Genomic DNA, 18,512 nt, shown 5'->3' with positions numbered 1-18,512 from the left:
CTGCTCGAATGAGACTAAAAAGTCCCTTTAGCCCAGCAGTCCAAACAAGGTCTCGTTTATTTTATGGGTTAAATTCTTTTCTTGGTTGAATATTAGGTATTCTTGGTTGAAAAAACTTTTGTGTTCATGCATCAGCAATTCAGCACACTGAGATTTACAAAAATATTCTTTTTTTTTTTGTTCTATATTTAACAATTTTGTCAGGTTTTCAACAAAAGAAAAAGGAGGAAAGGAGGAAAAAGGAGAGAGGGAGAGAATCTTAATGGGTTAATTAGGCTCATAAATGGACTCAAATAAATTTCATTAAATAATGTAATCAAGAATACATTACGTTCAGCCTGCATTCTGCATTATTTACGCATGATTACGTCCGAAAACCTTTTATCTACGTAAAATGGTTAGATTGTTTGATTATTAAGGTTTTATGTCGCTTTTACCAGCTACCTGTGGTCTTCTCATGACGAAGGTAGATGCCTAGAAAAAAACAGTAAAATTACTTATCTTTGGGTACTGGGGACACTAGTCCACGAAAAAATTCCGAAGTCATATTCCTTCAGTCGTTAGGTACCAAATTACTCCACCCCAAATTTTTGTACATACTTACAGACATATGTATCCTAAGTCGTTCTGTTTATGGTAGGTCGAGTATTTACAAAACCTCGCCACCGTAATCGATCTCTAAAAGTCTGGTTGTTTTCTATGAGACTAGGGTCCTGATTTCTCTATGATTTTATTATTTCCAGTCGAGCCATTATGAAGTATTTGGTGGAGAAATATGGCAAAGATTCTGGTTTGATTCCGGAGAACATTGAAGAGAGGGCGGTCATGAATCAAATGTTGGACTTTGAACTGGGGACCGTTTCCCAGAGAATGCGGGAAAGATACATGGTGAGTTATTAAATCCTTTAAATTTAATCCTTGTCATACACAACAAGCTGGGTCCGTCCCTTCGGGAATTTTTTAGCCCGTAGTTTATTCGATCGTGATTAAAGAAAATCAGTACCTGTGTACCTAGGTACCTAATTTGTTTAATATTCAGTTTATTATTATTATTATTGATTTGATTTTTCGATTTTACTTTCATGTAATGATTTAAAATCAAGATTTTACCAGAGAATGCTGGAAAGATACATTGTGAGTTATTAAATCCTTTAAATCCTTGTCATACACAAAAAGCCTACTCAGAGGTTGGGTGTAAGGCTGTAAGGAGTGTAGGGGCAAACAGTTCTAAAGAATGGGTTAAGCTTCTAGGAATCTAATCCTTTAAAGGTTTTAATTTGTAGATACAAATCGGCGTAGCATAACATAGGTGAAGCTAAAACCGGTCTTAAAATAACGACTGAAGTGCAGTTATCTAAAACTTTTTCGCTTTGAGTTCATAGGTCGTCGCGACAAATTTCAAGATCAGAGCTCATTTGTGTGAGAAAATGTGAAAAAACTCAACACATAAAGGAAATTTGACCATTGGGTTTTGGGCCCCATTGCAAGGCTCCTTTCTGAGTGAGTTCTACAGGTCACTTTAAGTGTAACATACTTTACCTAATATAGTTTTTAGTTTATTTTAATCCTAAAACTAAAAGGATTATAATAATAATAATACTCGTAACAACTATATGCAAATAAGCATAACAAATGACAGAAAAATTGCAGTTGCTCATTAACCACTTTGGGCGGATTTCAGAATAGCTCCAATTTTAGCTGCACCACCCTCATTGTAGTCCCATCCTTTCATTGTACTCTTTGCCTTGTTATACCAGTTTTGAATATTCTTGTACGGTGAAATGTCGTAGCCAGCGGCCTGAAAAATAAATTGAGATAGGTATAAAAAAAAGCTAGGTCGCGGGGTCGCTTCCTGCTCGGTGCGGATTTTATCCTGAACGGATAATGTTGGTTTTGGTTCTCGGAACGGATTGCTTTCGTCTCAAATAACAAAATTCGTGTGCAAAGCATGGTGTAATAGATATAGGTAGGTAATACAATCATTATACTTCCTTAACTTTGAAGAATAAATACCCAATTTTCACTTTGTAAAATGTTTTCCAGATGTAATTTAAAATAAGCCTCTTCATCTCTCTCTCTCTCTCTCTCTCTCTCATTTCTTCTTCATATTCAACTTCTTCATCTCCTCCTTCGTCTTCTTTTCTTCCCTCCAATGGTTTTCATTCCAGGATAATCTATATACCATTATATCACAACCGTTGGGTATCTTTTACTCACAATCATGGTAGCAATGCTGGAAGCATAGGAGAAATCGGCTACGGTCATTTTGTTGCCAGCCACCCAATCTTGGCCTTCCAGAAATAGGTCCAAAGTCAACATCGCGTTGTCCAAATTGGGTCCGGTGTATTCTGGGGCGGGAAGTTTGAATTTTAATGGATACTGCAAAAAAATAAAATGCAGAGATTACACAGGGCGTTAAAGTCTTCTCCAGGGCTGGGTTACTCGAGAACTACCGAATGCGAAAAAAAATACATAAATCGAAAAACCCAAAGAAATGACGTTTCTAACATGGGTAACTCAATGCAAAGCCATCAAGTTAAAACTTATACCTCACTTCATTCTGTCATTCCTCAACGATTTTTTTTTTTTTTTTTTTGTTTCTAAAAATTAAACCCTTTAACCTTACACTCCTTACAGCCTTACACCCAAACCTCTGAATAGGCTTTTTAGTCCGTCCTTCCTTTATTTTTACAATAGTAATAAAAAGGTATAAGGGACGGACTATTGTATTCGCTTCGGTGTCGTCTGTCTGTCTGTCACTCTGTCCCCATAGAAGTACTTATCCAAACCTTGTCGACCTATATATCAAATTAAAGGTCTTTTTACCAGGAACACGAAAATGGTGGTGCAAATTTTGTCCAGAGACATTGAGTTACCCATGTTAGAAACGTCATTTCTTTGGGTTTTTCGATTTATGTATTTTTTTTCGCATTCGGTAGTTCTCGAGTAACCCAGCCCTGGAGAAGACTTTAACGCCCTGTGTAATCTCTGCATTTTATTTTTTTGCAGTATCCATTAAAATTCAAACTTCCCGCCCCAGAATACACCGGACCCAATTTGGACAACGCGATGTTGACTTTGGACCTATTTCTGGAAGGCCAAGATTGGGTGGCTGGCAACAAAATGACCGTAGCCGATTTCTCCTATGCTTCCAGCATTGCTACCTTGATTGTGAGTAAAAGATACCCAACGGTTGTGATATAATGGTAGGTATATAGATTATCCTGCAATGAAAACCATTGGAGGGAAGAAAAGAAGACGAAGGAGGAGAAGAAGAAGTTGAATATGAAGAAGAAATGAGAGAGAGAGAGAGAGAGAGAGAGAGAGAGAGAGAGAGATATGAAGAGGCTTACTTTACAAGGCAAAATCTTCTCAGAAACTTCATTTAAATCCATGGAAAGTTTTCAAGGAGGCTCTTTATAAGTTAATTTTCCAGAATGGATCATCAAGGCAAAATCTTCTCAGAAACTTCATTTAAATCCATGGAAAGTTTTCAAGGAGGCTCTTTATAAGTTAATTTTCCAGAATGGATGATGTTAGATACCTATGACCCATATCACAACAAAATTTGCACGATCCTTAGGCCGGGGGCCACAAAGAGAGTTTAAATTAAACTCGGTTTAAGTTTAACTCTCGGATTAAGCAATCTGAATAGTTGATTTTTAGAAGTAAATAAATGTATAAATCTAGAACCTAGATTATGTAAGTTGGTAGGGGGTTAAGTAAAATTAGGTTATGCAGTTCGTAAAGGTAGGTACGCTCTTATCTTCATACATAGGTAGATTACCTATGTCTACACCATGGGTAGGTATATAAATATGACGAATATCTTTTACCATGTCCCGTGTCCCCAAGGGATATCTCTATTGATAATGAAGTGGTTATTGAATATGGCATAGAGGTCATTGACCTCATTATCTAGATTTAGAATATTTCCGATGTTACGCTGGACATCATTATTGTTTAAATGTCATGCTTGGGATTAATGATTAGTTCCTTGGCGGCTCTCGATGTCAGTTTTATTAGCGTTCTGTAAATTCGTTCATTGGCAAAGAGATTTTTTTTTTTTTTATTTTATTTTAGGTTTGATAAAGGGAACTGTAACTGCTAGGGTTCTATTATCCCGAAATCGGAGAAAGAAGGAAGACAGGATAGGAGAAAGCCAGCCATTCCGAGAACAAACCTTATCTTTTCGGGATAAAATCCTCCCCGGGCAGGAATCAAACCCGCGACCTAGAGCTTACAAGGCAGACACGCTACCAACCAAGCTAACTAGGTTGGCTGGCAGAGAGATTGCCTAATACTAGCGAGATATCTAAGAGTCCCTCTGCTCCTGTAGTATTTTCAACTCAAATGAATTAGTTGGGGACTCGAACCCGCGGACTTTTACCTTGTACATATAGCACAGTGCTATGGAGGCAGGTCATTTTGGCCTTTTGTGAGGTTGGTACAACTAAAACGTAGGTAGGTACCAATGATTGAAATTGTAAAAAAATAAGATATGTAGATGGATGTGGACGTCAAATGTTTACATGCTTTTTGTCATATTTGACCGTGCTTATTAACAAAGCTTCAGATAATCCACTGGTGGTCTCGAGAGTTTAACCTGGGCAAAGGTGAATAATTTAGTAGGTAACTAATAAGATATGTAGATGGATGTGGACGTCAAATGTTTACATGCTTTTTGTCATATTTGTCCGTGCTTATTAACAAAGCTTCAGATAATCCACTGGTGGTCTCGAGAGTTTAACCTGGGCAAAGGTGAATAATTTAGTAGGTAACTAACCAAAGATCTTTAAATTTCCACTCTTTTGTGCAAGCTTTAGGTAGTTTAGGTTGAGAGCATTGGATTTATAATGCATGACAAGTTTACAAGGGCGGCGTGAGTGTTATCATAAGTGAAGTGCACGTGGTTTGTGAACAAGCGCTAAAAAATCTAAAAACTTCCACATTTTCTGTGCATTTATAAAATGATCTTGGTAGGTATATATATATATATATTTACAACAATAAAGAGAATGTCCTCGTGTGTGTTCATGACACGTCAACAGTATTTTTCTTTTCGAGTTTATAAGAATGGGCTAAAGTGGAAGTAGAAGAGGATAATTCATTATTATAACAGTACTTACATCCTGAACAACTTGAATTATTTTTCTAATGGAACATAAATTTATTCTCATCCTGATAATAGCTTTCTCCTGTAAAAGCACGTGGAACATTACCCCAGTGCAGTGCAGTGAGCTCAACTATGTATTTTTGAGGACAAATTCTTAAATTAATCAGGATAAAATATGATGTTTTTGTTGGGATTCGAACCAACTTATAGCTGAGAATAATAGGTATTAATATAATACATTTTTAATTTCATATAATTATTATACATATTTAAAATTTATCTTCTAATAAGAATCGGTAAATATAGTCAAATTATTACCCTGTAAAACCTACCTATAATATAAGGCATAAGATCTACCAAAACTTTAAGTAGGTGTAACCTACAGTGGCAAAAGAAAATGGGGTAGTTTTTTGAGGTATTACTATATTAAATGACCATCACCTACACAATTACAAGAGAGTGTCCTAATAATTATCATTGATAGAAAAGTAATTAACAAAGTAGATACATAAGTCGAGCCACCAAAGAGGTTGCCACTAAAGAAGGGTGATAGGGTGCCACAAGCCAACAAGTTAGGGTGGAAGAACTCTATTATTGGGTTATTCCCCCTGATTTAGATTGTTGGAATGCTTATATTATAGAATCGAGCTTCCCGACATAGAGTTAAATATTAGAGTTCCGGAACCCGATCACTCGTTTGGGCTTCCGGTACCCTATTTTTTTCCCAGTGCATCTTACCCCCAAATTCTCTGTCCTTCCCCACGGGTCTGGTCACTGATAAAGTAAACTCACATGGTTCCTCTCAGACATTACTAGGTGTCATGAGTGTGCTAGGTCTCGTATTGGTCTATTGTGTAGGGAGTGTGAAAAGTTTGTGGAAAAATTACAACTTGAAATTTGAAGGAGCAGAACTGCCAGAGCCTGTTTGCAAGATAGATGGTGAGTATTGCTACAACCAAGTAGGTTATTATTTATTATAGTTGCTTTTTTGTACCTATTTATGGATGACAGACGCAGGGTAGTGACTCTTAAGCTAATCATTGTAACAAAACATTTCACAATCATAATGATAATAATAAGTAGGTACGGCATGAAAAAAATGTTTCAATTTCAAATTATTAAAAAATATCTAGCACTTACGTAAAAATATTTAAACATTTTATTACTATACATACCTACCTATTTGTAGAACTTAGGTACTGGTACTGAGTGGTAGGTAAGTAATTTTCTTCATAGCTGTGTACTAAAGTTTTATGAACGCCTTGAATTTAAAAAGTTCAGGTATGCAATACAGCCAGCATTTCTTTTAGTTGTCTTCAAGATACATACCTAGTTACCAAGTAGGTACCTACATACATAGATCTCATATCTTTGTGTATATTGTGTTCAAATATGTATACTGGGTTCGTCCCGTCAATATAACATTATTATTATGATAAAGCCAATAAAATAGATAGAAGATAGGTACACCTAAAACTACGTATGTCTATGTCTACTTACTATTATCATTTTGAATAGTAAATAATATATGTAGGTATTACTCGTAACATTATTTCTCCTTAGGGAGTATGAATTAAACTTCAAGCTAGTTGGTTCTGCCTCTAAGTTTTGACAGTATGCTTTAAGATTTTCTTACTTTTTCGTTCGTCTTCTCGAAATGAAAGTGAAAAGAACGTAAAGAAAACAAACAGTCCGATGTGGGTACTTTAACTTTGTTAAAAATAACTTGAAAAGAAAAATCAAATGAAAACATATTGCCTGAAGCTCTATGAAAACATTTTTCTTGTCAGATTCTTTCTTCTTCTTTTATTTTCAATCACATTCCTATTATTTTCGGGGAAAATGTCTGAAAGTTTTGCGGAATGAAATAACTTTATTGGAGAATAAAATGATATTACCTACCTTGAAAGTTTCAGTGGTACCTACATGGTGTTTTCTGATTATAGGATTCATATTCCCTGCGGGGTTTCTATATGCCACAGTTTTTATTTTACACGGTTAGGAAAAATAAAGGAAGGGTTTAACGTATGGTTTAAAGTTACTTAAGTACCTACATAAGTACCTAAGGAAATTTGAGGTCCTTTATTTTTCACCAAAAATATCAGAGAATTTTCGACTTTCGAAATTCCCACGTACCTACTTATCCCACGGTTTCCTCTTACCTTGTTCTAGTATCTAAATTTACCTAGAGCATGTACTAAAACCTATAACCTATTTTTATTTCATTATATATCATTTACAGATTGGACTAAGCATATGAAACGAGACTTTGCCTTTTATGATCTCGATTGGAACAATCATTCTGATATTCACAAATGTTCCCGCATTCTTGACAACCCAGTAAGTTGAACATTCCAAATGTACTAGAACTTGAAAAGAAAATGGAAATCTTGGAGCCTCAAAAGTTTGTATTCGGCGCGAACGACCTTCTGTTCGTCGTTTGCAAGTACCTCAAAGAAAAGGAAAAAAAATAACTATCCAGAAAATAACTTACCCCTTTGGTGAATGTAAATCTCGACGTAAACTACAGTTTACAGGTCACCAAAGGGTTAAGGAATACCCACATACCTAATTAAACGTCTCAAATTTTGTCCCATTTCCAGGTGCCGATGAACACAAGTAACCGGGCCATGCTCACATGTCCCCCTCAGCTGGCTATCGACACCTCCTGCATCCCAAACGCCGGCCTAGGGGTTTGGGCCAAGTCCTTCATCCCCAGGATGACCGTGTTCGGACCGTTTGAAGGGCAACGAGTCACCAATGACGACACAGATCATTCATACGGATGGAATGTGAGTGCATTCGACAGCAGTCAAGTTGTTATGTACGTTTAATACGATATCGAACATTGATAAAATATCCAATAAAAATATTTCTTACAGTAGAATTTGACATATGTACATATGTATCAGGTAGAGGAGGTATTGATCTTATAACAAACAAGCAAACAAACAAACAAAGGGGACATAACAAACGGAACTCAATCTAGAGATAGTTTAGCACATAACTTGAATTTCAATGTTGCAAGATTTGGGCCTAGTGTTTCTTCAGTTGTGGCACTTGTTGTTGACACATCTTGATATACTCCTACTAATGTACCTATGTTTAGGTGTAAGTAGTTTTATATACATATGTACTATTAGGTAGTAATAACTATTATGTATGTACCTACATACGTAGAAATGAAGAATAGTGAGAAAAATGACTTAATAGTTAGGTACTCGCCTGGTAAACAGGAGGGCGTGGGTTCAATCCCAGCCGAGGTATGGAATTTTATCCTCAATATAATTTGAGTCAAGGCGCTCGCCTGGTAAACAGGAGGGCGTGGGTTCAATCCCAGCCGAGGTATGGAATACCTACCTCGGTGGTGTAGTGGTCAAGGCGCTACCTACCTCGGTGGTGTAGTGGTCAAGGCGCTACCTACCTCGGTGGTGCCTATATAAATAAGCACTATTATTATTATTATTATTACTTTTCAGATCAATGCACTGAATTGGAGAGCAAATGAATCCATACTAGCACAAGATCCAGCAACCTCCAATTGGATGCGATACGTCAACTCGGCCAGAAATTATGCTGAATTAAACATCAAGAATTTTGTGGACTACAGTGGAAATGTATACTACATAGCTCTCGAAGATATAGAGCCCAATACAGAATTAATGGCAAATTATCATGCAAGTTTCAATATTTCCCCCGAAATGTTCTGGTCAGGAGCTTTCAGACATAACCTGACATGTGAGTAACTCGAAGGTATAGAAAACAAGTTAGAAGTTATGCGAAATAAATAAATATTCCACCTTACATGTCCTGTGGGTTTGAACCTTTGAACCCCAGCCGGATTTTGAATTTGGTCCAAAATCATTCGAAAGAATTATTTTTTCACTCAAATAATTTTTGTTTAGGTGACCTGTAAAATCTCAACACAAATCTATTTATTTAATTTACAGATGTAAGTTTTGACTGCAAAAGTTGCAACAAGTCATACAGTAGTCCCCTCTTCGCTAAACAACATTTACAAGATGAGCACAAGGATATCTCTGAAATTCAAAACAATATGAATGACTGGGTACTGATTCGTAAACCTGAGAAAGATTTTTTCAGCTCTCTGGTGGAGCAAATGGAAAATTTTGAAGGTCTCAATAACACTACCAACAATATCCAAAGCAGAAATTTGACGATAGCTGAAGAACTCCTTCAGGAATATGCCAAACTGTCTAGACAAAGAAGGTCAAAAGTTGATGACAAAGTTGAAGGTAAGATAGAAAGAAAGACGAATTCACTCTACCTACATAGGGTGTAATGAGAATGTTTGAAATACGTAGGTACCTATAGATTTTAGATAGTTGACCTTATTCGTATTTTTTCTCGTTTTATAGGTAAAACAAAGAGGAAAATTAAAAAATCTAATCAAGAAAAAGGCACAAAAAACAAATTAATAATTACTGATGCAACACAACACTATACTAGCATCAGCATAACCCCTCCATATGAAACTACTACAGAGGAAATGAAGCGCATTAACTTGGACTTTGACTCTTATACCAATTTGGAGGAAAAGATTAAACAGAAATTGAGAGATGCAGGAATTGCATTTGAGGAACTAAACACCACAATCTCAACCCCAGACCCAACTGCTCCAGACCCAACTGACAAAGATGGACAAACAAATCCAATATACAACAAAGAGTTTTTTGAATATGCTGCACGCAGTTCGACAGGAATAGAATCGCGCGAGCTTCCCGACTTTTTAAATAAACTGAAAGTTTTGAAAACATACGGAACATTAAATGTGTCCAAAGAGAGAGAAGAACAAGCAATTAAAAATTATAAACCTCCAGTCTCCAATGCATCATCAGCTTCATCTGAAGAAGTACCTCAACAATCTACAACTTATACACAAGTTATAAGTAGTATGAAAAGTTTGCTGAATATATCATCAGTTATTGGGACTAAAAGTACGAAAAATGGAACATTCGTTACTATCACAGAGAGTTTTAGCAAGAAGTCATACAAAAGAAGAACCACAGAGCCATGCACCTGTCCTACATATTCAGACTATCGGTTAATGTGGCATAATGTCTCTGTAAGTTCTACAGAGCGTGAGTTTAACATGCACGGGCCTAACAATTTCATTGATGTTCGGCCCAGATATTATAACGAAAGCTCTGAACCTCAATATCCAGATACTAAAAGACCTCGTACAAAACCAACAACAATAAACAATGAAAACCAAACTTCCACTGCCTTTAATCATGTCTTGAAAAGAACACGTAAAAAAATGAAGACAAGTAAGATTCCAGATATCAAAAATACGCGAAAGAAAACGAAAACGACGGAAACAATAAAAACCGAAACCAAAGATTACATTTCCACGAAGAAAAAAACGAATAGGACTAAACATACCAAAGAAAGACTGAAGAAGAACAAGACATTGATATCATAATAATGAACATAATAAGTCTTTGCAAAGTAATTAAATCGGTTATGACCTTATGACTTACTATGTGGAGATCTTAATATCAAAATATAACTTAATCATAATTAGTATCAAGAATGGTAAACTTACGAGATCGATGCTTGGATCATCAAACTCAATATCTCCTTCGAATAATTCTCCTTCTTCTTCCGGATTCGGTCCTATTTGGACATAATTGGACATGCCAAAAGAATAGGAAGACGAGGTCGATTGATTTTCATTTGCAGAATAATTCATCGACAAAAACGCACACAATCGCATTTTAATTAAACATGTTAAGGAAAGAGTCACTAGTCGTAAGATCATTTTAAATACATCAAAAAACTATACTATGGAGTTATAAAGATATATTCCTAGTTTGAGTGGTGGAAACCCTTCGACTGATTCTAAAGCAATAATGAAACCATTAACATCATTATGTTCATTAAACTGCTTAATCAGGGAGAGACATTAAAATTCGACTTATGTATCTACTTTGTTAATTACTTTTCTATCAATGATAATTATTAGGACACTCTCTTGTAATTGTGTAGGTGATGGTCATTTAATATAGTATAATCTTAATATCAAAATATAACTTAATCATAATTAGTATCAAGAATGGTAAACTTACGAGATCGATGTTTGGATCATCAAACTCAATATCTCCTTCGAATAATTCTCCTTCTTCTTCCGGATTCGGTCCTATTTGGACATAATTGGACATGCCAAAAGAATAGGAAGACGAGGTCGATTGATTTTCATTTGCAGAATAATTCATCGACAAAAACGCACACAATCGCATTTTAATTAAACATGTTAAGGAAAGAGTCACTAGTCGTAAGATCATTTTAAATACATCAAAAAACTATACTGTGGAGTTATAAAGATATATTCCTAGTTTGAGTGGTGGAAACCCTTCGACAGATTCTAAAGCAATAATGAAACCATTAACATCATTATGTTCATTAAACTGCTTAATCAGGGAGAGACATTAATATTCGACTTATCTACTTTGTTAATTACTTTTCTATCAATGATAATTATTAGGACACTCTCTTGTAATTGTGTAGGTGATGGTCATTTAATATAGTATAAACTTTAAACTGTTGCTACACACGGTTCGTGTACATTTATGTATTTTGGATTATGGCGTCTAGATTTTTGGGCACTTAACTCCTTCCCGCGGGGATTAGCTGAAAATTTTCAGCATGTTTTTTGGTCGGAGTGAAAACCATATAGGAGACCTACCGAGTGAAGAATTGACAGAGCCTTATGAATTATCACATCACAGAGGTTTAGAACTATCGCGAAATTTGATAATCTGCAAATCTACAAGCTTTTACAACCATTGTTTTCAACAATAGGTTTACTGAACAATTGGATATCTGCGTCAAATATACCCTAGGTGCCTATCTATGATTCACACTTCACCCATCATTACAGGCACGAATGATGGAAATCAGATGCAAATAACAGTCATATTAACAAGGAATCTAGTAACCAATAGTCAAATTAACAGTGATTCAAGTATCCAACAATCAAATTAAAAAACGTTTCAATTATTTCCTTATCCTCGTGCTGAATTAAAATTAATTTTAACGTAGGGTTATATTGTAAATCGAGCTTGTCTAACAACATCCTGTCCCTTCCTGTCAGTCTATGATTAAATTATTATTTATTTGTTGATTATTATAACTTATTTTATAATGTGATTTCCGTCAGATTGAAATATGAATAAACAATAAAGTTTTCGGTTGAGGTAGGTACACACATGTACCCTGCAAAAGTCTACCTAAATTTTGTACAGGTACGTACATAAAAGAACTTTTGATGCTACTTATAACCAAGTAAGTAGGGAATTAAATAGGTACAAATACATAATAAAATTCATGTATGTAGTATTTTTGAAAGATCATAGCATGTCATTCCTACAAATAAATTTAAATGTTAGATATGTACGCAGGTATCTAGAAATTTCCACGCCACGCCAGTTAATATAGGTACCTATTACCCATTATCTATATATACATAGGTAAAGGTAATCCCTATATACATAGGTAATCAGATATTTTTCTCCATTAAACTAACCATGTCATGTCTAGCGATTGCAATATCCACCATTATAATAGCATATTTTTAGCAACCTTGAACGGGAGGAAGTTTTAACAAAGTACAGAAAATCTACCTACTTTGATTGTTAGGAGTTTTATGTTGCTAGTACGCTTCTAGTCTAAACTCTAAAGAATATAGGATGCCACAGTAGGTCCCCTGTTTGATGTAGGGAAGAAAGACCTCGAGAAAATAATAAAATAGACACCTAATAAATACATAATCATTTTATGTTCACTAAATTACAGAAATTGGTCCTCTTGCAAAAGGAATAACAATCTATGTCAAGTTTGTGGAGTTGTTCAGCAAAGTCACAGTAAAGTAGACCTTTCATATAGCAATTACCAGAATAGTTCTATTTATGTATTCATCTCTAACATGTTTTGAGCTGATGGTGTCCCAATAATGTATTATCCTCTGCAAGGTCGTCTCTTCTCCTCTTGATAGGATACTAGGTATGTATAGAAATATACATTTAAAAGAAATCTAATAGTTATTCGGACTGTCTTCTGTTTTAATTTGTACCTCTAAGGTAGTACCTTAATGTGTCTCTAAATCCATGGGTACCTACATTACAAGTATGTGAAGTATGTATCTGATACTTTCGTCTGACCCTGTAGCATTTCAAATATACAACTGAGCGAGCTCCAAATATATAATTATTTTATAATTTACATAAATTTGTCTAATTTGTTGACAATTTTCTGAACATTCAGAAATTCGTTGTCTATGGTCATTTCCGAATCGGAATATCCAACTCATTTGTAGTTCAGACCCGCTTCAGTTCAGTTCTGCAAAGTTCTTGTTGCAGCTTTTCGGAGATTTCTGGTAGACTTTCCTCATAGTTTTTTTTAATCCATTGATCACTGATCCAAGTTAATCTTTAATAACCAAAATGGCGATTGATCTTTACGGAATTGACGGGAGTCCGCCTGTTCGGGCAGTCATGCTACTCATGACCGCTTTGAATTTGACTCCGAACTTTAAGATGGTCGATATTTTAGCAGGTGACCAGCTAAAGCCGGAATTCACTCAGGTATGTGATGCTGACTGGACTAATTATTCTTATATTCAGTAGTGATTAAGGTGCTAGAGTCTAAAGGCTTCATTATACACACAGCAGGTAAAACCTTCAATTCCAGTGTCCATAAAATATCTACAAAATCTACAAATATTTAGTAGGTAATTACTTTGGAGCCTAGGAGAGGGAAGTTAATGGATTTCAAATGTCTTGAAACTCAGGTTAATAAAATTAATATTAATGTTTATTGTTTTCTATAAAATAATCTCAACAAGTAATCATTTTGTTCCTTTTTAGGTACAGTAAGTACTTTTTGGGAATCGTTGTTGGAATTAAAATGGATGTAGCAATTATCCACTATAATCTTCTGTCTTGTTTCAGCTAAGTCCTCAACATACGGTCCCAACCATGAAGACGTAGGTAGTTTGAATAGGTACTGTAAAATCTTCAAATGTTCGTGCCCACCGGAAATCGAGCTCCGATCTCCAGCTTTCATGGCGAGTGACCACTACACCATGAGAAATGTTACGTTGTTATATAAATCTCCTTTAACGGATAGAACGGCACTTCCGAATAGCGGACACTTTTTGGGGAACGTCGGAAAGGGGACATTTTTCTCGGTTCCAAATCCAACAAATCCAACTATGTACTATGCTACTATTATACATATGTTTGACAGTTTTGGCTTTTTATTGTATTTCTACAAGCAACAAGAAGGCAATGACCTCGGGAAAAAATTCCGACTTGTCTAACTTTTTGTCAGCCGTTTATTTGAACAGCAGAAGCTTTAGCAGCGGGAAACATCTTCCGTTTGTTTGCTTTCTAAAATAAATGCTGAATGCTGCTTGGAAAGGTGGGGTAATGTAAGATCCTTCGGCAAAATATGGGGTGTGCTATTACATAAATAGTAATAGTAGTAATATTTTTATTTATTTTTCACTATGGGACCTAATATTCGGCAGAGGTTAGAGATTGTGATGAGCTAAGGGGAGAGAAGGAATGGAGGGAAGAGGAGATCTCCTCTTTCGATGTTTTATTTTTACCACAAATTGTTTCAGAGTCAAGTATTTATGAAGATCAAAAGTGTCTCATGAAGAAGATATGTACCCTTAAATATACTTCCTAGGTATTCCCAATACCTACACCATATCAAAAGTCATAAGTAAAATTCATAAAAAAACAACGGGGAAAAAAAATCACCTTACCAAGTCACCCAATGTTACCATAGGTACCTACCTAGGTTCTCTCTTCACAAATCATTTCAATTAAGAGTAAAATAAATAAGAATAAGAAAGAATATTATAATTAAATTTCAAATTTCATTGCATAGAGATTTCAAACGTCAAAGGCCTCTTCAAATATTATTACTCGTGTTTTGCTCTGTTTCAAATTACAATTTCACTGAAATAAGTTCCACTGAACGAGCAAACATTTATTAATATTTTCCTTTCTTCTTCACAATAGGTAGGAAATTAGGTATTTGCTTTTTTACTTACTACCTAGGAGGCAAAAACGTAGACTAGGTTGTAAGATTTCTCGGAAAATTAAGGAAAATGAAATTTTATATGTACGTAGGAAATTAGTTAGGTAGGAAATTGGTTACGTTTTTAAATTTTATTATTTTTCCAACGTCCTCTCAAAAGTTATTACCCACTCCTTCCTCTTTACAAAATATCCTCCTTTTATTTTCTTAGAGAAACCTCAAGTCATACCTATTAAGGCGAGGTACCTTTAATGATTTTATGTGCAGGTACTATTAAGTTCAGCAACCAAAGGTATAGGTAAAACTTTTGGAACACCACAAGTTGTGGTCCACAACATGTGTATTTTCTGAAGCCATGCCAGATACTTGGAAATTTTTTAAATTACATTGGTGAAGGTTTTTAGGTATTTAATTTATAGGCACCTATACAAGGTTAGCTTCAACATAATCTTCTGAAGAGATAGCATCACCCCATTCCTGCCCGATTTCGTAATGCATACCGCACAGATGTGGAAGAAAACTATAAAAACTCTCTTTGCTGGTAAAGACATTTTTATGGTCGCGATTTATATTTGAAATTGGCTTAAAGAATAGCTCGCGCTAGTAAAAATAAGTATTAGAAAAATGAGATGAAAGCATTAAGATGCGTAGTATGGTGAGTGTGACAACCCATTCGTATTTCTTATAGATAGGTATCATCAATTTATCAGAATACCCGTGTGCTTTCACCTATTTTTTCACCATCTTCAGAAAGTAGATAGGTATCATCAATTTATCAGATTACCCATGTGTTTTCACCTATTTTTTCACCATCTTCAGAAAGTTTATCTATACCTAATGCACATAGAAATGTGCATAGATTCGTATAAGCTGAACCCATCCTAGCTTAGGGACATTTGCCCCTACACCTAAGCCTCGGAGTGGACTTTTTGTGTGCGGAGTTAAGCTGGAAAGAATGTGCATAAGTAGGTATTCGTTCTGGTGAAAGAAGTTTCCTTAATTTTCATTGCTAATAGGAAAGATATGAGATTATGGATCATTTTTACTTTCCTTATCCTATAGGAAGGAAAGTCAAATTTTCGATGGTGAGATTTTAGTGCCAAAACACGTTTTGAGGTCCCTAGAGCCTAAATCCAAAGTTTCAGCCATTGGTCCGTGTGTGTGTCTGTGTGTCTGTCTGTAAACAAAATATCTCGAGAACGGTAAGAGCTAGAGACTTGAAATTTGGTATGTAGATGTCAAATGTGACAAGGATGCGACACGAAACTTTTGGTTAAGACCGGTGCAACGCTTGGCGGCATTTTACCGCTTTTTGTCGGTTTTCGGTGTAATTTAACAATATCTGGGGAACGGTATAAGCTGAAGACTTGAAATTTGGTATGTAGTTCACAAATGTGACAAGGATGCAACCGAAAACGTTTGGTTAAAATAGGTGCTGTGGTTGGCGGTATTTTGACCGCTTTTTGGCGGTTTTCAGCTATACTGACTAAACGGTTAGAGATATTGTAAATTTTACAACAGAACACCCAAATAAGCACCATTCAATAGGATAAGGAAAGTCGTGTGATGTTCACACCAGATTTTTATAGAACATATAGGTAATTCAAAAGGATAAGGAAAGTCGTGTGTTGTTCTCCCCAGATTTTTTTTTTTTTTTTTTTCTTGAAGATCTTTACCTATCTAGTATGCGTAGTTTTTTAAATCAGCATATTAACTTCGGTGAGCTTAATTTTGGAATATTCAAGTTTACGGCTCTGATGGTGGGTGACTTTGATGAACGCTGAAAGGAAATGGGTCATAAAAAAATAATGCACCATCAAATTTCAAAATCTCCTCGTAAAATGGAGAAGACACTTTTATGGAATTGTTGACTAAGATTTTTTATTCGAACATTAAATCCAGACTTGATGATCGGAAGCTAAATAATTCCGTTCCTTTACCGTGTTCCTGATGGGTAATAAATAATTGAACAGGGGTTTTACTCACTGATTGCATTGATCCTGTTTGCCTATTGAAGTACGAATACATTAGGTATTTCTATACCACGTAGGTAGATAGGTACGTAGAAGATAATGCATAGAAGAGTGTTCATAAAAAAAAGAAGACATAAATAGATAGGGACTTCTTAGGGGTAAGTGATCCAAATATCGGATATCCAAAGCACCTCCTATGTATATCGTTTTGCTGTTCCTGAAAACATAGCTTGTAGCAATGTGTACCAGTATGTAGCAAGTACTATACTAATAAATTCAAAAAGCTTTTTATTTATTTACTTTTCTTCTTATATCAAAAGTTATGGAGACGTAGAAAAATTATGGAGCTCTTTGAAATCTGTAATATGGTATATGGAAATGCATTTTGTTTGCAAATTTTGCGACTGTATAATATTAATATATTATCAACGTTATAATGAAGGCAGGAACCTAGTTAGGTACTCAATATAAATGGAATAACCAAGCCTGCAGTGCGCCGCGACCGTCAAGACCTCTAAATGCCGCCCGGCCCATAGAACACGAAATCTTAGAGTTTTATAAACTGAATTATAAATAAACTCTTCACATAGGCACTTTTAACTTTCAATATTGTATGATTGTCAATAGAACTCCAGTTTTTCTTTACGCCATGGAGCAACAATAACGGTCGTCTTTTCACAGAATCAGAATTTCGCGAGATGAGTTTGAGTTTTGAGTCATTCCTCGAAAGCAAAAATTCAGAGAAGAACAAGAAGAACAACCGCCACAAAAGCTCAGCTTTCCCACAGCTCCAATATTCCAAGTCATTCAGTTACTTTCGAAATTTTCTACAGACAACATTCAGCTCGACCGGTGCCATGATTTTTCTTCCGGAATTTACGTAAAAAAATCAACGTTATTTTACGAAATTCACTTGGGGTTTAATTAATTTTCTTTGTGATGTTTTCCTTCAATTTTGATGATTAGATTTATTTTTTTGCCCAATTAGAGGTAAGTCATTGGCCAATCTATAATTCTGTACCATTTCATAGGTGGGATTTTTTTTAAATGAGATTTTCTGATGCGCCAATAACCAATTCATCTCGCTAGTGGACTTTTCAAAATTTTGTGGAAAATATCTACATAATTGATTACGTACGTAGGTACTTTAGGTACGGATATAATATACGTTGGGTACGGATGTAATTATTGTAGTTATGTACCACTCAAGATCTCTTCTAAAATAATTTATTTAGGCTCTTTGCTGATATTTTTTGTGCCAAGACAGTTTCACTTTCAAACAATATGACCTAATTTTAGAAAAAAATTATGTAAAAAAGTCACAATTTCGAAAACATTATTATCACATT

The 18,512-nt window shown here is 35.3% G+C and overlaps 3 protein-coding genes across 4 annotated transcripts; 2 read left to right on the top strand and 1 right to left on the bottom strand.

Moving 5' to 3' along the window:
- Window positions 1–747: 747 nt before the first annotated feature.
- LOC113468434 (glutathione S-transferase 1-like) lies at window positions 748–3,204 on the top strand. The gene is made up of 2 exons (XM_026825339.1): window positions 748–888; window positions 3,010–3,204. Exons 1-2 carry the CDS (start codon window positions 754–756, stop codon window positions 3,202–3,204), a joined length of 330 nt encoding a protein of 109 aa, XP_026681140.1. The 5' UTR covers window positions 748–753.
- Window positions 1,439–3,171, bottom strand: LOC113468435 (glutathione S-transferase D4-like). The gene is made up of 3 exons (XM_026825340.1): window positions 3,104–3,171; window positions 2,218–2,331; window positions 1,439–1,798 (listed from the first exon to the last, which is right to left on the bottom strand). The coding sequence occupies exons 2-3, from the start codon at window positions 2,317–2,319 to the stop codon at window positions 1,658–1,660; spliced, it is 243 nt and encodes an 80-aa protein (XP_026681141.1). The 5' UTR covers window positions 2,320–2,331; window positions 3,104–3,171; the 3' UTR covers window positions 1,439–1,657.
- A 2,713-nt stretch (window positions 3,205–5,917) lies between the features above and the next one.
- On the top strand, window positions 5,918–11,153 carry LOC103511638. 2 transcript variants are annotated; one of them, XM_026825343.1, is made up of 6 exons: window positions 5,918–6,055; window positions 7,359–7,456; window positions 7,720–7,908; window positions 8,596–8,854; window positions 9,067–9,372; window positions 9,496–11,153. In XM_026825343.1, the coding sequence occupies exons 1-6, from the start codon at window positions 5,938–5,940 to the stop codon at window positions 10,560–10,562; spliced, it is 2,037 nt and encodes a 678-aa protein (XP_026681144.1). In that variant the 5' UTR covers window positions 5,918–5,937; the 3' UTR covers window positions 10,563–11,153. The 2 variants fall into 2 exon arrangements, with proteins under 2 accessions (XP_026681144.1, XP_026681145.1); XM_026825344.1 differs by lacking the exons at window positions 5,918–6,055; window positions 7,359–7,456 and having other exon boundaries at window positions 7,776–7,940.
- The last annotated feature ends 7,359 nt before the right edge of the window (window positions 11,154–18,512 follow it).

This window comes from Diaphorina citri, unplaced genomic scaffold (assembly GCF_000475195.1).
Source record: "Diaphorina citri unplaced genomic scaffold, Diaci psyllid genome assembly version 1.1 scaffold735, whole genome shotgun sequence".
In the NCBI taxonomy this organism is placed as follows: domain Eukaryota; kingdom Metazoa; phylum Arthropoda; class Insecta; order Hemiptera; family Psyllidae; genus Diaphorina; species Diaphorina citri.
Note: the sequence above shows the minus strand (reverse complement) of the source record. Positions and strands in the feature narration are given on the sequence as shown.